Here is a 22,794-nt window from a genome sequence, read left to right on the forward strand (position 1 = left end):
CATAATCATATACCTTCATGATTTGTATTTCGAATCGAGGTATGCATCCAGGGTCACCCATGAGATATGCAGTATGTTAATTATCTTGTGTTAACTATCCGGTTTGCTTTAGGTCACTACGGTATAGTGTGGTGTCGCTTTTGGTCATGCTAAATTGATGTTGTTTCTCTCTCACAGGCTGGGAAAACATTCATACTTTCACTGCAGCCCTGACCAAAAGTTTCTCTTCTGCACAGTCACTTCCTGTTTTGTTTTTGTCTTTAGCCAGCTGGTCTTAGTGCCCTCACAAACACTTGTCATGTCTTTTACGTTGCATTTTATTGAAGCTAAGGAATTCATTTGCAACAAGAGTGCACATAAACAAAATAACCATAGTGACCGATAAACAGACAAACATGCCTTATGTGTTACTGCAACTCGTACATGAATATTAAAAAAATCTAAAGATTGCTACAGATTTTAAGACTCAAATTATAAAATGGAATGCTGAAAACAGTTTGCCAAATGAGGCGCACATTAAGCGTAACCTAAGAAATCTTACTTGCATTACTACTGTGTGTGCTAAATGTAGGTATATGCACACTGTTTGAATTAGAAAAATTTCCGCGGAAATTTTGAATGGGCTTGCTGACTCTTGCAAGGTGGAAACACGCAATACTTGGAGCAATAAAATTTAAACCGTTGAAATCGGTCAATTATAAGGACAGGTTTAGATGCTCGCTCAGTGGTGACACGAGCACAAAGAAGCATTGTAACAATTGACACAAAGAATAACTCTTGCCTTTTGGATGGAGGATAGATGGATAGATAGATAATCCCGTTGGTGAAATTCAGGAGGCGGCGCTATGATTAAATAACAAAACTTTTGAATTCAAATTCATTCATTTTCAAGATTGTGTTGTTTTTAAGTGAGTCTTTAAAATCACATCGTAAGATTTTAGTTGAGAAAAAAACATTAACTAAAATGTTTTGTTGAATTATCTTATGTTTCATACAGTATGTATTAATTTCAAGCATGACAACCACTTTTTTTGACCTGATAGATTTATACTGAAAAGTACTACCCTTTTTCCATTTTTTAATTTTACATTTTATAAGTTCATTCATGGTCAATGTATTTGGAGCATTAGAATACAATTAATAAGAATTAGACAGTAATATTCTATATTTATTTTATTTCTTGATACACAGCATCTTTCTGAATGTGGTTTCATCTTTTTTGTGTGTTTTACGTTTGTTCTGGCGTGGAAGAAGCTCAACTTTTGTCAGACGGTCCCTTGGCCGCGGGCACCTGCGAGATAATGCGCAGACACTCATTCCGCGTGCGCGCCACATCCCTGCGTGGACGCTTTCCACGCGGGCGCCCACTACTCTCGTGCACCTGGCGTGAACCCCACAAAATGGATATAATAACGTCTCACGGTGCGTGATTCTTGTCCTCGATGGCAGTGTAGCAACCTCCATCTTCTCTGTGACAGTCCCACGAAGTGGTAGATGACCGGCGTGCAAGGCTCGCACAGGCAAGTGTTTTCCGCTCGCTCCACACCAATTTGCGCATAGTGTTGTCATGCTTCATACCAGACTGTGTTTTACCCTTAAAGTATGTTTTCCTCCCAAAATAACTTTTACTTTCTCCTCATTTGCTGCTATTGTCAACATACTGTACCGTGTGCAATCGTGGCGCTTTATGCGGCTGACATAAGTGTCCCCTTACCAAAATCAATGGTGTAGAATTACTTTATGTCTGTACTGATATTGTAATTGATTTGTTGGAAGCACACCATTACATTTCCAAAAACACTCACATTTGTTTTGTTTTGTAATGAATATAGCAATTGAATTTTTAATCAACCAATAGGCATGATTTCAAGTTTCAACTATAGATTGTCACACCAACGTGTGTGCGCGCGCGTGTGTAGACCAATTATCAAAATATTTCCTTCAAATTGCATACAATTAATATCAATTTTCAATTATTTTTTATTACTTTCTATTTCCTGTCCTGATATTTTATATAAACCGATTTTAACCGGAAAATTGTTTATTGAGCAAGTGAATCGAATCAGATTGTTCCACTTAAATAAATCGTGATAAGTATTAAATAGTCTTTTATTGGAGAAATGCATCTTATTAGGAAGTAGTACATTTACTGTATACCCTAAAAACAGTTGGGTCAAAAATAACCCAACTATGAGTCAAAAATGGACCAATCCTCTACTTAAGTCAATTTGACCCAACTTTGAGTCAAGAAATGGGTCTTTTAGTGTAAATCAACTCATAAATATTGGTCAGATCCTTTATTTGGGTCAGAAAATTGGGTGATTTTGTATAAAACAACCAAACAAAGTTGGGTCAAATTGACCCATAAAGTTGATTGGTCCACTTTTGATCCATAATTTGGTTACTTTTGAGTGTACTGACAAGTTCATTAAAATCTATGTAAGATGACAACAAAAAAGTAATTGCATCACACACTTTCCAGTTGAGTCCAACCAAATTGAATCGTTGCACTTTCAAATCAAACCATCCTTGAATAATTTCTCACCCCACGTATTGAAAACTGTATTGAATCGTCTTTTGTGGAGAGATGATCACCCCTAATATATATATATACATATAGAGCCATGTTGTATAAAATGGAAATATGGATGGATAATTATTCTGTGAATATCTCTTATTAAAAAATTTTAAACACTATCAGCTGGGCATAATAGTTGTCGTTATACTATAGACTATTGATATTGTTGGAAAAAATATCACGATCGTAATTATTATATCATGAGTTCCTGTGCAATATTCACTACCCCAAGTCTTTAATTCATCACTTTTGCAATCAAGAATACTCCAAAGCTAGAACTCTATGCTCAAAATAAGACAAGCATTAACTTAATATTGCTGTTGCAATTTAGTGTGCCACTTCACTGTGAAACAATTTTAATATTTCCATGACCTTATTTTAGCTTCATGATATTAGAAAAAGCTGCCTGTTATGACACCAAAACCACACGCGTGTGTCAATGGTGGCCATACTGTAAGCATGCACATTTGTGTGAGCAGTGAAGGAGGTGCTGGCGGTAAATGAGAGGCCGTCGTCATCATCACCATGCCCCCGGGGAAGTATGGGATGCAGGAGGAGTGGGAGCGGGAGGGAGAGCAAGGCATCAGGATGGACTTCCTGTTGCCCACTGGCATCTACCTCACATTCCCAGTGTCTCACAAGGACACCATCAAGAGCATCAAGATGGTATGAGCGCTACCAGCAGTAAAGTATACGTATGATTTATGTCTGAAATGTCCTGGAAAAATCAAACTAGCTGAATCATCTCCACATCAAGTTTGGGTATTATACAAGCCGCATTTCTCCTTGGCCGCTTTGCTGCCAATCTTCTTATGAATGTGAATGTGCTGTTTCCATGCCAACCGCTCTGCCACCTAAGACAGTTTGATTTAGCTGTGTTTCATAATGATACTCTTGGAAGCTTTTAAGATAATTAAGAAAGGTTCTTTTTTTAATGTTAAGTGCTCCAGTAGTTTCAGGGGTAAAAAAATAAATAAAAAAGAGTTGCATATGAAGTTTATTTTTAGTGTTTTAGTAAGAATTTCTCATGCCTAGAAGTAAACATTTGTTCTTATTTTCTTCTGCATGTTTCAACAGTGTGCAAATGTCTCCGTATAATATTTACTACTTTTAAGATAGATCTCAGTCCCCAAAAAATATTCGCTATGACATTTTGGATTAAATTAAGGCCAGAAAAATAGTTGTTGCTAGAAGATCCCAACACTTGCTTGTTGCTTGTTTGGTTGAACGGTGTTGTGGAAATTTGGGGCAAAAGTCCATGGACCATAACAAAATCTCCCAAACACATTTGGAAAACAAACAAAAACAATTGAATTGTACAGGTTGTAGACTACATTAATGGTGGAAAAGGTTTTGAAATGGTTTATTTTAGTCTCCTTTTTTTTTTATATTCACAAAACCCTAGCACTCGAACAGGGGTGTGTAGACTTTTTATACCTACTATATGTTTAACTGGGTAATTGGAGCCAATTCCAGTTGACTTTTGGACAGGGGAAGGTTACACGCTGGACTGGCCAACAGCCAATTACAGGCTACATTCAGACAAACAAGCATTAACACTCAAATTCGCACCTATTTAGTCCTCAATGAACCTATCATGCATGTTTCTGGAAGAAAGAAAAAAACTTTGTTTTGTCTTTTTCCCCAGATGGTTTGGGAAAATGCCAGAGGGGAGGCATTGTTCACGGCGCTGGGTCACCCGGACGCATACGTCTTCACTTGCATCAAGCAGACGGGCGAGAGGGAGGAGCTGGAGGAGGAGTCGAGGCGCATAAGTGACGTGCAGCCCTTCATGGGTGTTTTGAGACTGGTGGCCAGGGAGGGTGACCGCGTTGAGAAGCTCACCAACAGCCAAATCAGCTTTTTGATTGGCAAAGGTCAGCAAAATCAGCGTTTGATGCCCATCGAGCTATCTGGTCATTTAGTGACATCAAAGCATCTGCAATTCCCCCATTTTTCCCCCCGTCTTGTACAGGAAAGCGCTTGCGCAGCTCTCGGCCACAGCTTTTGCCCACGCCGTCACACATAGACCCACTTGCTGACGTCACATGCCACTCGACCAGGCTGTTATCTAACAAGCAGTTACTACCATATGCACATTTTGTATAGTCTTGAGTGGAATGACAATGGTAGTTAACGCTATTTTACCTAGTCTAATCCTAGAATAGAAGAGAATCAGCCTTTAATAGGTCTATGGGGGTTTTTTTCTACCTGCAAAAAGACTCATTTGAAAAGTATTGTGTCTAAACCTCTAGTTCAGTACTTGTATGTGTCTATGTGATGCTTAAGTCGGGAGCATATTTACAGCGTCAGACAATGTGACATCAGTACGCAAATAACAAATACGACAGTATATATAATATACAGATGTGAATGTAAACAGCAGCCAGTACCATGAAGCAAAATATATGCATCAGTAAATACTTGATAGACATTGGGGTTAAGGAGTCTGTCAAGGAAGGAAATGCTGAGTACTTTGATGGTGTCTCGCATTGGGTGGGAGTCACAGTCAGAACTGGCCATCCTTATCAGGCTGTCCAGTTTGCCCCTGTCAGCAGCTGAGAAGCTGCTGCCCCAGCAGACCACTCCCTGAAAAATGAAAAAACAAAAAACAAAAAGTATGCTGCCTAATGCGGACTGTCTAATAGTTGTAGCAAATGAAATAAACCTCAAATATGGGACTGACTGGGAAGTTTGTGATATTTTTAGGCCTGCATGAGTTTGAGGCCCAGAAGAACCACGAGGTGAGCGAGTTTCGGACCAAGATACGAGCGTTCTGCGAGGAGAAGTCCCAGCAGCGGCAAGCATCGCCATGGCAACAGTGGATGGCATACATGTTCCCGTGTGACCTGGAGCCATGCTGCTCTCTGCCGATGTGTGGCAAGTCACAAAACACCAAGATCTTCATCAACATCAAGTTTGAGGCTTGTGATGTGAGTTCATATTGTATGTAGTCCATATAATCAAGACACCAATGGGGTAGAAACTACAGTTTTTATTTGGAGTAATGCATTCTCCGTCCCACATGACCAACTCTTCAAAATCTCATTGAGGACTGAGACGCAAACGTGAATGTGTGCTAGGAAAGCTTCATGGTGCAGCAGGAGCCACAGGACCTGCCACTGGCACTGATGAGGAGCGCCCTGAAGAAGAAGGCCACCGTCTTCCGCTCGCTGCGACAACAGCCCGAGGACTACACCTTACAGGTCAACGGCAGGTGGGAGTTCATCTATGGCAGGAACCCGCTGTGCCAGTTTAAAGTAAGTTAATCATAATTTATCCATTGCTGTCTTTCATTCGAAAGCCTTTACAAATTCCGTTGGCGTAAAGCAATTTTAATATACACTGATGTAGTAAGTTGGCCTTAAAATCATATACAGATGGAATTCTGGATTGTGCTTAGTTAAGACTAGCATCTCTGGTTTCCATGGCAACTTCAGACTGTACTGATCTCTAATAATAGTATGATATCACAAGATTTGAAGAACTTTTGTGACATTAATTTTGAAAAACTATCATGTACAGCTTGCAGGAAGTACCATTTATTAATGCAAATGACAAAATTGACCAAATCTCAATAAAATGAAATATGAATACTAAATATTTAACTTTTTGCGTGCTTTGCTAGCAAAACAGTCATCAATTAAGAGTCACCCAAACAAATCATCATGATGCAATAAGTTTTGCAATTTGTTTTCATAACTTGAATTACTGTTTTGTTCTCTTGTCATGTTAACATTTTTCTCAATAGGCTACTCATGGTAAGCCTTTACTTTAACACCAGGAAATCAGCTTTAAATTGTTGTTAATGGCACACTGTTAGCTTGTTTGATAAGTTCAGCTATTTAATTTTAATAAATGACACAGAATAAATACAATGGCATGATTTCTCACTCACACAAAGTGTAAGTACCAAAGTAGGACAGTAGCTAGGCTATCTGCTATGCTAAGTACCGGTAGCTAGAAAATGTTAAGTAGAACACAAGTAACCTAGTTGGTCCTACCTAGCATCTGAAGTTATCGATGTATTTTGTAGTTGAGTTTCCTAATTTAGCTGGACTTAAATCAGACAGACTAACACATATTGGATTGCATTTTATTAAATAAATAAATAAGCAGAACGTGTTTTTTTGCACAGTATGAGAAGCTCATGATATAAACTAGTACGTATAAAGGTTTGGAACAAAGTGGACTTCTGTTTCATAACTGTGTTTGCTTGTTTGTTTTGTTTTGTTTCATTTATTTATTTATTTTACTTCAAGACATTGGTTGTCTTAGTGCATTATATTTGGCTAGCTGTGAACTATTTTAGCATAAAGCTAATTTTAATGTGCCGTGGGCTACACTTCAAAATTAAGTTTCTGGGGAAATATCGACACAAGTGAAACCAAAACCTTATTTCTGCCCATCTTGTTCCATTGATGTCAAAAAGTCGAAATTGTAGATTGACCATGAACCATTCAAGGTTCGGTTGGCAACCCAGGCCAGTGATGCTACCTGCAGGCCTGACTCATATCAGTCCAGCTAGCAGCACTGCAGGAAACAAGTGCATCCATTCAAGCCCTAACAAGATTTGGACTGCATTAACCTAAACAGCAAACAAACAGCCTCCCTCCCAAACATTAGTTAACCTGCGCTCTAAGCAGCACTTAGGGTGAAGTTTCGCATTAAAACATGTCATCTTCTGTCTGCTGTCTGCCTTGTTCAATACTGTTTGGATTTTAGTATTAGTATTCCCAACACATTTTTTTTTGGTCTTTAAGGGGAAGTCAACTCCAAAATTTTCTTTACTATAATACTGTATGTTCTATGTGTCTCAGCTAGTCTAAACATGGCATTCTGATTAATATTGCATCAGCTTAGCTTCAGAAAACAGATGAGCCATGATTGGTTGTTCATTTAAGAATAAAATATTTGACCTTAGAGTTAGTGCAGATAGGATAATTTTAAGTCAAGCTTATTATTGTACAAATATGCCTCTGCCTGCTGTCCCTCCATGCAAAGTCACCTTTCCTTTTATTTTATTTTTTTCCAGTACATTTTCTCCTGTTTGAGAAATGGGCAAAATCCACATCTGACCATGGTGCACCACTCCACCATCAGCAAGTATCAAGAGGAGCACGGGCGGATGTGTAGTCAGGTGTGCAAGAGTCGCTCCTTGTCCAGACCTCCCCCTCTGCCTATCAAGAAGGTAAGAGGTCAGCGGATATTTGGTGTCTTTCACAAACACTTCTCACACTCTTCCGGTCGTCGTCACAGTTGTTCCACCGGGACATCATGGACTTTGGCACACTTGAAACGTGCTGAGCGTCACAATGTAAATAATTGACATTTGATTTCTTGCTTGCTTTGAATGTAGATGCAGACACTGGAGAGCAGGGAGTTTATTTTGACAAAGAATGCAGGGAGCCAAAGTTGTTCTAGCATTTACATGATCAAGAATCCTCTCGTATTTGTTGCATTCATTTCACTTTATCCTATTTACTAACTGTACTAATATATTGTAAATAAACTAAACAAGCTATTCTACATCCTTAGTGCATATTATCATTCGTTGTTATTGAATAATTGGTTGATTATAATTATGATTAATTATCCGTTTTAAAATTGAAGATGAATTATTTTTTTATTATAAAAAGACATGGTTTTAAAAAGAAAAGGCCCACCCCTGCTATAAAATAGGATGTAAAAGTAATTTTTATGTGACAAAAAACATGTGCTTTATCCATCCATCCATCCATTCTCTGCACTACTTGTCCACCATTTATTCTTTTTTTTTTTATTCCAATTTCTCCTTCAACAACATATTTGTGCGGTTAATTATTGAACTATATCCAGCTACTGTGAAAGTGACATGCAATTTGAAAACAACAATTTCTATAGTAAATAAATGAAATGGAAAGTCACCAGAATCAATGTAACTGTTGTAAAATTATTTAAAAATATATATACTGGTCTAAATATAATCTGAACATAAACAGGCAGAATTCATATGGCTCAATCATAACCTCATCAGCCAATGAAATTAATTTGCATGTGCCAGTCACACCCATTTTTGATTTTTGAATGGCAAACGAGGGGCTGACAGGTGCAGGAAGCTCGAAAGACGCGCAGGAAGGAAATTAGTCCACAACAGATAAGCCGCATTATAAGGATTCTAAAGAATCCTTGTTATAATGCAACTTATCCGATCAAATTAATTTCACTTCAGTTGACTCACAGCTATTGCGGGGACACGAAAGTGTGCAGCAGAGCAAAATAAAAGCAACATATAAAGTTATTCTGTTTCTTCTTGTTCCTACGAAACATACTTTTTTTTTTACATCAATCTTTTGAAATACTTCTCAATAGGAAAGTGTAGCAACATGACATGCATGCAGTCCATGCAATATAATTGTACACAATGGAGGCGTCTGAGGGAATAAATTTCCTTTCTCTTCTGACTTGCTCATGCAGCAGAACACATCGTCCCTGTGGTCCATCCATGAACCTTTCTATATCCACCTGCTACAAGGCAGTCGAGTCAATGCAGATGAAGGAATGAAGGTAGGTGTGCATCCCGGTGTTTTTTGTTTGTTTTTGTTTTAACACAGTATCTCTATTTCTCTTGTAAAAAAAAAAAGGATAGTTTGACATATAAATGGCATGGGTGGGGGCTGGGGGGATACATCGGTTCAGACCACACGCTTCCCATAATTCATCATAGCGGTTGGTTAAAGTTTCAAAACAGGAAGTGGGGAGGGCCTATATCTGTTTTGTCGATGCCTCATTCTGGGTTGTAGATTCTGAGAAAGCCCTCCCTCTCTCTCTTTGGGCTCTATTGTTGACACATTTAGGGAGCCATCTTGTTTGTTGAAAAATGACACCGTTTATCATTCAACAATAATCCATATCTACTTCTTTTTTTTCTCCAGCCCCGATATACGTAGGGAATCCTTTAAATGGGTGACTGTGTGTCATCGTATTGGACTCTAACTACGTTAGCGTTTGGGTTGCTTTGCCTTGTGTAAGTGCACTTCCAGCTGCTGCCTTATGACTCACGGTAAACGTGTCCTGTCATATAATGATCAGCCATGTCAGTTGTTGGCAGGCAGATGCTTGAAAACACGCCCCTGGGGGAGAATCCACGCTCATATATTTAGTCAGTACAGACGTGGACTATCTTGATTTGGCAAAGGGCAGGACGTGAATGGTCGCACAATATTGGATTTTGACTCCAGTGGCCGTGTATTGAGGGGAAATACAAAGTGTACACCCTTTGACTCATCGCCTGAGTGACACAGGAAACGCTTAATCATCTCGTCGAGCACGTATCAACCACTGTCACACAAGCTTCCACGCTACATCTCATTCCCCCATCCTCTAACCGTGGTGGGCAAGTTGCTTCCAAAATGTCATGTCACATATTTTTCTACCAGTAGTTGCTGTCTTTTGAAAGTGTTAAGTATTCTTATGTTACTGACTCTGAATTGTAATGTGTTACACTCCTTCGGCGTTAACTTTCACTTAAACACTTGTGGAACACTAGTCTAATAACCTTTGATGACCTTTAACAAGATAACAATAAGAATTAGAAAGCATATATATAATAATATAATAAGAAAGAATTATAAATTAAAAATAAATTAATAGGCCAACATTACATCACAGTAAATTTTCGTAGAGTAAATTTGACTCTAAAAAGGCTACATTCGCTCTAAAAACAACAACAACAATATAATGCTCAAGGATTGAGGAACGATTCTTTAACCTTCAGCATGGGGGACAGCCACTCTGGACTTATTTATTGTTAACTAACATATTGTTGATGTGTCCCAAAGGAGACCAAAAATGGCGGTATACGAGGATTCCACCTGACACTTGCGATATGTTAAGACCTAGTAGGAATGGCATGGGTCAGTGGTTAGGTTGGCTGTCTCCCAACGGGAAAGGGTTAATGTGATTGTTCCTCAACTGTTGAGTTTATTTTTGTTTTTTTTAATATTTTACTCTCTTCCAAGTATAAAGTTTACTCTGTTTGGACTGGGACCGAATATAGTCTTTTTCAAAGTAAAATTTACTCTACAAATTTTACTGTGCATTTACTTTCATACTAGTTTGTTTTTATGTTTACAAAATCAAACAAACTATTTTTTTTTATATTACCACAGATTAACTAATTCACTCCCAGCTATTTTCACAGAAGCAATCCAGTTCACTCCCGGCAATTTTACTGGATTTTGACTGACTTTGCAAGGCCCACAGAATATTGTGTTCTATTGCTATAAAAACATGAAACCTACCAAAAAAAAGATTACAGACTCTTCTTTCATCCAGAAAATATATAAATATTTGTATCTGTTAACGTTTTGCAGCAATTAGCGTTAGAATATAGCTACGTTTCATCATTCTTCACAAATCTATTTAGAAATGTGAGTAATAAGCTTTTTTTCAACATGGCCCCTGGTTAATTTCCTATGCTCTGTTGCCACCTGCTGGCCATTTGTGTAATAACTACCATTTTTTTCAACCGTTCTTTGCACTTGAGAGGCTGCATCAAAGACTTCTGTATACTCTAGCATTAAAAAAAAAAATGTTTTTAAAAAGCGTTTAAATACATCTTTAGGACACTTAAAACATTTCAAATAGAACGTATTTATACGTTTTTTGGAGCAAATTAGTTAAAAATATGTATTATACTTCAGTTTGGCGCTTAAAAAAAAGGTGGTGAAAGCTGCCTCATATTTTTGCTAAATTGTCTATTTCTTTTCAACTCAGAAAAGGCTGGGGGGCTGAAATTGAATGACATTTTACTTGGCATTCATGGACACTGAGAAACATAATTTCACATGATCAGTAGTGCTGTTGTAATGTCTCTCATCCAATGTTGCATATTGAACAACAGAGTTAGTATTTAAAGAGAAATGAGAGATTGAAGTCAAGTCAAAATGTCAGCACTGATGCTTTTTATATGATTAATTAATGGATATGACTGGGGGAAAGACCATGTCTAGTCAGTCATTACAATAGAAAATTGAACCAGCACCAGCACTGTCGTAATGGGCTAAATTACTTACTTACTATGTGTTTTTTTTTTTTTATGCCCCCACCAGCTTGTGGTGCAGGCTGGCCTCTTCCATGGCAGTGAGCTGCTCTGTAAGGTGGTGACCAGCTCCGAGGTGACAGTGTGCTCGGAGCCATTATGGGACCAAAAGATGGAATTTGACATCATCGTGGCGGACCTGCCTCGCATGAGCCGCCTGTGCTTTGCCCTCTACGCCGTCTTCGACAAGGCCAAAAAGCCCAGAGGCACCAAAAAGAAGAATAAGAAAGCGGTGAGTTGTGATGAGTAAGATGAGTTTCCTGTGTGCGTGTGTGCGTGTGTGCGTGTGTGCGTGTGTGCGTGCGTGCGTGCGTGCGCGCGTGTGTGCGTGTGTGTGTGTGTGTGTGCGCGCGCGTGTGTGTGTGTGTGTGTGTGTGTGTGTGTGTGTGTGTGTGTGTGTGTGTGTGTGTGTGTGTGTGTGTGTGTGTGTGTGTGTGTGTGTGTGTGTGTGTGTGTGTGTGTGTGTGTGTGTGTGTGTGTGTGTGTGTTTTGCAAGCGTGTTCGATGGGCAGGGCTGTGGTTCGTCCGCTTCGGCTCTTTTATCTGTGCACCACTCTAAGGAAGTTGGCAAACGTTTTCAAGGGAATACTAAATTCATCTTTACACGATTCAGCTTCTGCGACACCCCCGCCTACTGTGCCGTTTAAAATTGAATTGACTTCCCTTTTCTAGTAACTAGTCTGTAAAGAGTCGTCAAACCAAAAGCCAAACCGAGACAAACTTCCAATGAATGCGACCACACTTGGCCAAACCGTGACACCTTTTAGTTCAGCCAAGCTGTAAAAGTAAAAGTAACCAGTCGTGAAAATAGGATTGCTTCCTGTCCTCGTGAGGTATTCCAGGCTGTTTGCTTTATGGATGTGAGTCACACTGTAATAAAACTCAAGTGTGAATGTGAAACAATGTGTTTCTCAAAAACGGGATAAGAATCAAATAGGCACCAGTATTATCTGTAACACAACTTATTTACACTATACGGCTCTGTAACTATTCACAAGGCTCATTGGAATCATACACTACAATGAGGCTTCCGTGTTCAACCCCACCACATGTTCAGTACCGTGTGACAATTGACCGATCCACTCCAGAGTTTTCTCATTACAGCAACTATGGTCACCGACATGGTACAGTAATGGACTCAGGTGGCCTCACTTCCGCTTTCTGCGACACTTCTCTCTTCTGTTGCTTGGAAGAGAAGTGCCACAGATGTGTGCGAGAAAGGCCAACGGAAGTAACGCTAATTTTGGACATGGCTTATGCTACACAAGAGTGATGGGTTTCAGACGAAATACAGTATATATTTTGTTATCTGTGTTTGTTTTTTTTAGGATTGTCCAATAGCTTGGGGGAACATCATGGTGTTTGACTACAAGAACCAGCTGAAGACCGACGAGGTTCTTTTGTCCACATGGCCATCTGTTCCTGGTACTTACAGCAAGCGCATTATCATGACATCAAAATTACAAATAGATTTCTGGTGCTCCGGCTTCATCCCACATTACAAAAACAACAAAGGCCCTTGAATCATCCATGTGTGTGAACGTGAGTGTGAAAAGTTGTTTATCTTTATGTGGCCTGCGATTGGCTGTCAACTAGTCCAGGGTGTATACCGCCTTCCACCTGTCAGTCAGCTGGGATAGGCTCCGCCTCACCCGCAACATTAATGAGGACATGCACGATGGAAAAAGGATAGATAAATGGATGGAAATGATAATAATAATAAATACTGTATTTTTCAGGCTCAGACTGTTACCATAAAAAAGTTTAACTGTGACTGTACGACAATATAAATATAATAAAGTGAACGTGTGAGAGTGAAGTTAACTACTTAAAAGGAACCCCGACTGTAATGACAAGTTTGCTCTATATTATTTATTTGGTTGTTACTGACATAACCATGAGATCCATTTTTCAAAAATCCTTTCCAGTTTAATACATTTTGTAGAAACTTAATTTGGACGTATTCCTTGAAGACATTTGCCAATTTCCTTAGAGTGGTGCACAGATAAAAGAGCTGAAGCGGATGGAGTGTGAACCATGCCATTGTTATTTACGTCGCAACGCATTCAGTGCGTAGTGACGTAGAATGGCGGCAGGCTCTCTGCCGACCAACGTGAAACCCCCATAAAGAAAGCAAGGTAAGCCTCCGAAGCGTTCCTAAAGGGACGATCAAAACTCTGGAATGCGTCTGGTGAATGACGAGAGCGCTGCGTGGGGGAGGGTGACTCTCCCGATCGCATGTTGTTTCTTTAGGAACGCTACGAGGCTAAACTTGCTTTCTTTATAGTCGTTTCACATTGCTCGGCAGAGAGCCTGCCGCCATTCTACGTCACTACGCACTGAATGCTTTGCGGAGTAAATAACAATGGCGGCGTATGTCCAAATAAAGTTTCTACAAAATGTATTCAACTGGAAATGATTTTTGAAAAATGTATCTCATAGTTATGTTAGTAACAACCAAATAAATAATATAGAGCAAACTTGTCATGACAGTCGGGGTTCCTTTGAAATAAAACTAGCATAAAGTAAAAATTGGCGATGTTGGGTACCACTTTTGTTTAGACTGATAACAGTGTGAGTACTTAATTCATATCAATATAAAATAAAACTAATAATCCAGTGGCCAGAACATTGAAATGGGCATCTGTCAGACATGTATGCCTTTAGTTGCTTATCATAAAACAAGCACAAGAGTGGTACGCGAGTATCAATAGCTTGAAATAAGGATATCGGCCCATTGCTGATACCTGGTATTGGTACTCTCCCATCCAGAGTAAAAAATACTTGGAAGATACCTGACAAACATAAGAGGGAACAGGAAGATGATTGCAGAGCAATACTGGCACCTAGTGGTATTTTATAGGCTGAGGTATTGCTGGTGTTAACGTGTGTTGTGTGCCTGCAGGCAGCGTAAGAGCACGACATTACTGTACGTACATTTCTAGTCGTTGAATGTTCAACATCTACTGTATCTGTTGGTAACTACAAGTTCGCAGGAAAAAAGACCGCTATTCACTCTCACTTTCGCACCCTTTCAAACATGTGATGAAGCCAGAGTAAAGCCCACACAAATATGGGGAAAATTCCACAACAAAATGCCAGGCTCGAGATCCATACCCAGAATCAAACAAAAACAAAAACACATTTAAAAGAGTAAATACTAGGGGTGGGAATCTTTGAATGTCTCACGATTTAATTCCGATTTTTCTCCACACTGCAAAAAAACAACTTTTATTGGCATAACTTGATCATGACTTTTTCCTTCTACTCTCTAATGTGACTACAACGTAACAGTGTATTAGACCGCGTGGAACCACACTGCCCCTAAGTGGCCAAATTGGGTACAACATGAACAGCGCTCCAAAGAAAGGCACACACAGACAAAGGCAAGACATTATAAAATAATTTAAATAAAATCGATTTTGGGACATTTAAAATCGATTCTGAATCATATAAATAAGAATATTTTTTGGCACACCCCTAGCAAATACATTTGCTATGCTCAAGATCCAAAGGAACACTTTTAATTGTAAATGTCCATTTTTGGTAAGAAGACTCATCTTGTTTTCTTCTTGGCCTGTGTGACTCATCGTCCATTGCGTGAGCTAAAACATGAGGTTGAAAATGCAGTCATGCAGGACACAATCAAAAGTATCACACGTGACATTTTTCTTACAGATGACAAAAGTGGTCTGTTGAACCCGATGGGAACAGTTGAGAATAATCCCAATGTGGACAGTGCAGCTGGGCTTCTCATTCGCTTCCCGAACATCAGGCCCCACCCTCTTTGCTATCCTCCTCTAGACAAGGTGCTCGATACAAAAACACTTGACATTTTGCATCAAGTATATTTCATTCAGTCAATTAAACTGACTGTCCTTCCAGATAAGTGCTATGGAGACAAATGGTGATGCAGCTGTCGCAACAAAAGAGGAGGTTAATATTTTATACTTTATCGCTCTCGTCTACATTATATGAAAATATTTGTTGTGTTTTTTTTCTCTTGTTGCATTATTTTGCTCTACGCAGAACATGAAGCTGAAAGAAATAATGGACAACAAAAACTACACAGAATTCTTTGAGGATGAGAAGGAGCTGTTGTGGAAGCTGCGCACGGTAGTCAGAGACCATTATCCGGAAAGTCTTTCCAAGCTGCTCCTCATCACCAAGTGGAATAAGAGAGAGGATGTCATACAGGTACCAGGGATTGTTTTTGGATGTCTTAAAAATAAAAAAAGTTGATCTGATTAACTCATTCACTGCCATTGACGGCTATAGACGTCAAAAATTCATTTGAACTATTTCTATTTTTAAAAAAAGTATGAAAACCTATACTTTTTTTATTGTACATTTAGAACAGATATAAAATGTGTGATTAATTGTGAGTTAACTAGTGAAGTTATGCGATTAATTATGATTAAAAAATGTAATCGCCTTACGCCACCAAATTTTTAATAATCTAAGTCGCATCAGGCGGTTACATTTTTTTATCGTAATTAATCGCTTGACTTCAATAGTTAACTCACGATTAATCACACATTTTATATCTGTTCTAGTAGTATAATTAAAAAAATCTAGGTTTTCATAGTCTTGTTAACAAAAGTGGAAAAAATTTAAACTAATAGAAATAGTACAAATTAATTTTTGACGTCTTTAGCCGTCAATGGCAGTGAATGAGTTAATTTTGAGAAAACTAACATGTTAAGTGTGATCGATCTAGTTTTGATGTTTTGAAGTTCAAGCACTTTAAAAAAAAAAATATTTAATAAAATCTGCATTTTTTTCACCCATATACATACAGTAAATAAATACACTGACCAACCACTTCTAATGATATCCAATACAAGGGCTGAATTCTGCCTTTACAAAAGTAATGATGATAATAATGAATAATAATAGAAGGGTAATAATTTAACAAGATGTTCATAATTCTGATTGTAGAACTTTATTGCACATCCCTGTAACAAACCCGATTTGAAATCAACGTTGATTTAAAAGATGCGAGTGCATCGAATTGAACCAAATCGTTCTGCTTTAAAATATATTGAGATACCTATCAAATCATTTTTTATTGGCGAGATATATCTTAGAAGGAATTGCCACATATATAGTACTGGCAAGTTCATTCTCAATGTATGTCAAATGACACCAAGAAACCGTCCTTGAATCGTATCACACTCCATGTATCTGTATCAAATTTGTCTTTGCATTATTGCATCATACTGTGAACTGTTCCTAATATTTTGGCTCTCTCGTTAACTATTTAGGCTAAGCAGGCTAGCCGGCGATGATGCAATGCAGTTGCACACCAACACAAACTACAACCATAATGAACACTTTGTTAAGACTGATCCAAACTGACATTTAGTGGAGGTAATAATCAACATGCAATATGACTCTTTAGATGGTGAGTCTTCTGAGGAACTGGCCAGAACTTCCTGCCATCCCTGCCTTGGAGCTCTTAGATTACAGTTTCCCAGACCCTGCGGTCCGTTCTTTCACCATCAGGTGCCTCAGGGAGCTCAGGTAGTCAAATTTGTAGTCACGTTGTCGCTTGTCATTCATGAAGAACGCTATCGTTTGAGAAACACGTTCTCTGCCCACAGCGATGACGAGCTACTGCAGTATTTAATCCAACTGGTCCAGGTCCTTAAGTACGAGTCTTATCTAGACTGTGACCTCACGACGTTCCTGCTCGAGAGAGCCTTACTCAATAGGAGGATCGGGCACTTTCTCTTTTGGCATCTCAGGTGAGGCACGGACAGCGCAGCAGCAAACGGAAACGACATGTGCGTCTGGTCTTGAAGACTTTGTCTTGATTTTAGGTCAGAGATCCACGTGCCATCTGTCAGCTTAAGGTTTGGCCTGATTCTCGAGGCCTATTGCAGGGGCAACATCCACCACATCAAACTCTTAACCAAACAGGTACACTCAAACCCCGTGCAAAATTGTAAATATGTTTATTATGCTGGATGGCAAAAAACATTTTGTTAGCAGCTCTTCTGGTTTACCACCAAGCCACATGCACTGCAGAGCAAGGAGCAGCTTTCACAGACACCCAGGGAAGATTTATGAATAGGCATGAGCCCATATGAGTAAAAATACCACAGTATTAAAATTACAGCTTTAAAATGTGCTTGTTTGAAATTTTTGGGGAAACAGCATTTTTTCATGTATCACATTCTATTTTTTTTTTTTTTTACGAAATAAAGAAAAAAGGGTACATTAAGAAACATGTACCATGTTAAGCGTATAAGTAAATAAATGTTTATTCTTCCAATCACTGATGGGCTATTTTTAAAACAGACTTTACACATACACTTTTTTTTTTACCTCATTCACTGCCATTGACAGCAATAGACGTCAACAAATAATTTGAACTATTTCTATTAGTTTAACTTTTTTTTTCATTTTTGTTAACAAGAATATGAAAGCCTAGAATTTTTTTTTGTACATTTAGAACAGATATAAAATTTGTGATTAATCAGGAGTTAACTAGTGAAGTCAAGCGATTAATTATGATTACAAATTGTAATCACCTGATGCCCCTAATTTATAATAATCTTTTCTTTAATTTTTTTTAATAATCTTTTTATTCTTCTTTATTTTTTATTTTTAAGAAAAGAGTATTAAAAATTAGGGGCGTCGGGCGATTACAATTTTTAATCGTAATTAATTTCCATGACTGCACTAGTTAACTCACGATTAATAACAAATTTTATATCTGTCCTAATACAATTTTAAAAAATCTAGGTATTCATACTCTTGTTAACAAAAGTGGGGAAAAAGGTTAAACTAATAGAAATAGTTCAAATTATTTTTTGCCGTCGATGGCAGTAAATGAGTTTAATAAGTAGGCTGCAATGCAAACTGCAAGCACTCAAGGCCTCCGCTGGCTCATGCAACACGTGGACTAACGAAGGCAATTGACTTCAAAGACTGCTTGTGTTGTATAGCAACCTTGCTTTAACTGCCTATTTAAAGTTAACCAGCAATATCGATTTTGACGCCTGCGTATCGATACGTGTATTGCAATGAGGCCCGCAACGATGTATTGCTGTATCGATTTTTTGGAGCACACCCCTACCCCATAGTGTAATAAATCAGATGCTACATTAGCACATCCTGATGTGATGAGATCTACAGGTCATCCAAGTTCAATTTTGATACCCGTCAAATGTGCATTACGTTTCAGAAAAAAAACTACCCAACACTGTTGATAACATAAAGAACTTGAAAAGATGCACGAAGCAGATAGATCAACCCAATGGGCACGCATTGAAATGTCTTTATTTTGCCCATGTTACAGAACGAGGCTCAAGGCAAAATGAAGGTCCTCAGTGACGTTGTCAGATCAGGTCCCCAGAAGTTGACTGCTGAGGACCTGAAGCTGTTCATCAGACAGGAGTCGGATGCTTTGTCCAACCTGCTGTCACCACTCAACCCCAGCGTCATCCTCGCTGAAATCTGGTTAGGCGCACACACGCACACACGCACACATCAGTTAACAAAGTTTTAGTTCAAGTTGTTGTAGTTGGCAGTGCTTGTTCTTACCGAGAGGTGTGCAACAGAGCCTTACTATCCGTGTAAAGGGAGAATCTGTAATAACTCTGCAAGTGCAGTTAATGTTGTATCCGGTGAGTGCATCAAGCCTACTGACAAATAAACCCTTTTGCAGAAATCCCAGGTCATGTTGATTAATAATAATGATCCCATTTAAGAGCAGTCAGTAAGAGATGCAGCCATTCACAGTATGATTACATTGGCGTCTCTCTTTTGTATAAAATCAACTTAACAATACCATATTTGAGAGAAGTCAAAATCTGCTTTGTTATGGATTACTCCACCATTAACTGTACGCTTAATAAACAATTTAATCTCTAGCTCAGGATTTAAAAAGTTGTGTGCTCATTGTAAGTGTTGTGTGCTGTAGTGCAGATAAATGCAGATTTATGGACTCAAAGATGAAACCACTCTGGCTGATGTATAAGAGTCCCTGGACTCAAGGTGACATGGTGGGCATCATCTTCAAGAATGGGGATGGTGAGTTGCCCCCCCCCCCCCCCCCACTCCCAAAAAAAACATTCGATATTGAGAAGAATGAAGAAGTAAATGATGTCACTCCTTCATTGTTCAGATCTTCGACAAGATATGTTGACTCTCCAGATGATCCACCTTATGGAGAATTTGTGGAAGAAAGAAGGACTGGATCTCAGGTAGGAATTATTTATAGTCCTGCAAAGCACACCCTGGAAGGACTGTACTTATACTCATCTGTTTTTTTCTTTTCTTTTGAGAACAGAATGATTCCATATGGCTGCTTATCCACTGGGAACAAGATGGGCTTCATTGAGGTGGTGAAGAACTCGGACACCATCGCCAATATCCAACGAAATAACAGCAACAGTGCCGCAACTGCTGCCTTCAACAAGGATGCCTTGCTCAACTGGCTCAAATCCAAGAATCCAGAGTGAGTATCCAGAAAATGGGATGGGGGGGGGGGGGGGGGGATTATTGAGGAATGATGTGAATCAATTACAACTCTGAGGTAATGTATATAAACTGTTTCTCTTAATGTTGTGCATGGTGTTGTAAATTATGTCATAATAATTAGAATTAAAATAATAATAATAATTTAAAAAACACTATTTGTAAATAGTTATTTCTGATAGAACAAAAAATTATAATTTTGAATCAAATAAACATTGACATTATAAAGGCCCATGATTAGCAGGGTCCCTATAAAATAGTATTATCATTTATACAACAATCCCTAATGGCGCTGTTGTCTGTGAACATACATCGTGAAGCTCATGTTTCCGACATTGAAAAGCCTATTAATGGCAAACTAATATGTTGTGTTCAGCAATTTGATACTTAAACACTTGCAGGCGGCATGCTCAAACGTAGCACTTTCATGCATACACTGCCCACATACATACGTCGGTCACACTGAGACGTGAATGCTGGTCAAACATTCCTTTGTGACAATGCACGTACAATAAACTTATGACTCGTTCTGACTCGAATCCAAATATTCTGGTTGGAGTTTGTTTTTATTGGCAATTTGCAACTCGATTCAAGCCACTAACGATTCATGCCCAGCCCTAGTGTTAACTATTTTTAGATGTGCTATGCATATCAAGTTGACATGGCAATTTTCTTGTATCATAGCTTCTAGTTGACCAGCTAAAGGTCAAACAAAAATATATGATGAACAAACAATAGCATGTTGAAGAAACACTTACCTATTCATTCTTCCTGTTTTTCCAGAGACAAACTGGAACAAGCAATCGAGGAGTTTACGCTGTCTTGTGCTGGCTACTGTGTAGCTACTTACATCTTGGGCATCGGAGACCGTCACAATGACAATATAATGATCAGGGAAACTGGACAGGTGAGATTTACATAAGATATTTTCTATCTCGCCTCGTCACAGTAAATGGGAAACAGAAAGGTCAATATGCATCACTTCTTTCTTTAAGTATTTGCCAGTGTTTACATTTTGTCCAATCAAGCTATTTTTAGAACAGGCCCTCAAGCTACTCATGTGTTCACTTGACCCAGGCGCACTACATTGGTAACCTCTGTATTAGAGCAATTTAGTGCCAAGTCATTAGTGAATGGATCCATTCATTTGGGACCACCCTCCACAAACTTTCATGGAAATCTGTAGAGGTTTTTTTGAAGATTTTGCATAATTCTGCTCGCGAAACAAACTTTCATTACATTGATTCTCAGATTAGTCAGTAAAATGTAACTGTTTAAACTTCTAAGTGTCTCTACGGTATGTGACTGGTCAACTGTTGTTTAGCTGTTTCACATAGACTTTGGACATTTCCTGGGCAACTTCAAGCGCAAGCTGGGCATCAACAGGGAACGTGTGCCTTTTATTTTGACGTACGACTTTGTCCATGTCATCCAACAAGGACGGACGAACAACAGTGAGAAGTTTGAGAGGTATCATTTATTTTCTTTCTTTTTTTTAATGAGTCTGCATCTTCACAAGGGTTTCTGTGACTGAATCTTGCATCCTTGTTGTCAGGTTCAGGGAATACTGCGAGCGGGCGTATAAGATCCTTTGTCGAAACGGGACGCTGTTTGTCAACCTCTTTGCAATGATGAAGGCAGCTGGACTGCCCGAACTCTCTTCCTTCAAGGATATTCAGTACCTAAAGGTATGCACAAATCATGCCTGCCAATCAAAGTGGGGAAGGGAATCATAATGATGGCGTGCTTTGTTGTTTTCCCAGGACTCTTTAGCTTTGGGCAAATCAGAGGAAGAGGCACTGAAGAATTTCAAAGTGAAGTTCAACGAGGCTCTGCGAGAAAGCTGGAAGACCAAAGTCAACTGGATGATGCATTCACTGGCCAAAGACAACAGACCATAAAAGGAAAGCAAGCAGAACTAAAATGACAATATAACGGACCGAAAAGGCAAGAGAACACAATCGGACGTCTAGTTTTACAAATGGCATTGGACGATTGTTTGCAAGTGATTGAAGAAGAGAGGAAGTAACAGGCAACCAAAGACACTGGAATAACCGTGAAGCCATAGATGAGTGTTAGTAAGGAATATTAGTTAACCACAACATTGCACTATACAACATACACCGTCTGTTTTGGGCAGTAATGGGTCATATATGATTTCTTTGTATGCTATTTAATGTTAATCACTTGTAAAAAAATAAAAATAAATAAATAATAATAATATATACATATATATTTGTAAAGGTGTTTTACAGCTATTTAAGTTCATTCGCAGTATGTTGCCTTTGCAGTCCGAGTAGTTGGGAAGATTTGATAATGGTGTTAATTGATTCATCCGAGTCTGAGGCCTTTACTTTGTGAATCAGATTGTGTTGCACCATGTCAAATTCTGTTTAAAAAAAGTTTATTACAATGATTGTTGAATGTATTTTCTATTCTTAGGTGCTAAGGACAGATGTTCGATTGTCGGTTGTGATTGATGAGACGAGCTTGAGTGTACAGCAAACATAGTCTCATGTCATTTCCTCAAATATGGCAGGGTAAAACTTGTGTGTACATTTTTAATGGGATGCAGTACTCAGTACCATGTCTGATTGTGCATTTCTTGTTTCTGACAATGAAGTCTCATTTTGATTGTGTTTTT

General features: G+C 38.7%; 1 protein-coding gene across 1 annotated transcript; it reads left to right on the forward strand.

Annotated features, from left to right (window-relative positions):
* The first annotated feature begins 1,098 nt into the window (after nt 1–1,098).
* pik3cd (phosphatidylinositol-4,5-bisphosphate 3-kinase, catalytic subunit delta) lies at nt 1,099–22,789 on the forward strand. The gene is made up of 23 exons (XM_086067442.1): nt 1,099–1,520; nt 3,058–3,244; nt 4,227–4,455; nt 5,288–5,511; nt 5,662–5,838; nt 7,614–7,769; nt 9,035–9,124; nt 11,671–11,892; nt 12,989–13,085; nt 15,339–15,469; nt 15,546–15,596; nt 15,690–15,857; nt 17,065–17,186; nt 17,267–17,410; nt 17,486–17,585; nt 18,970–19,130; nt 19,594–19,703; nt 19,798–19,876; nt 19,963–20,130; nt 20,934–21,057; nt 21,475–21,620; nt 21,706–21,838; nt 21,914–22,789. The coding sequence occupies exons 2-23, from the start codon at nt 3,104–3,106 to the stop codon at nt 22,049–22,051; spliced, it is 3,111 nt and encodes a 1,036-aa protein (XP_085923568.1). The 5' UTR covers nt 1,099–1,520; nt 3,058–3,103; the 3' UTR covers nt 22,052–22,789.
* Nucleotides 22,790–22,794: the final 5 nt, after the last annotated feature.

This window comes from Leptonotus elevatus, chromosome 2 (assembly GCF_054856555.1).
Source record: "Leptonotus elevatus isolate MCC_2025b chromosome 2, RoL_Lele_1.0, whole genome shotgun sequence".
Taxonomy (NCBI): domain Eukaryota; kingdom Metazoa; phylum Chordata; class Actinopteri; order Syngnathiformes; family Syngnathidae; genus Leptonotus; species Leptonotus elevatus.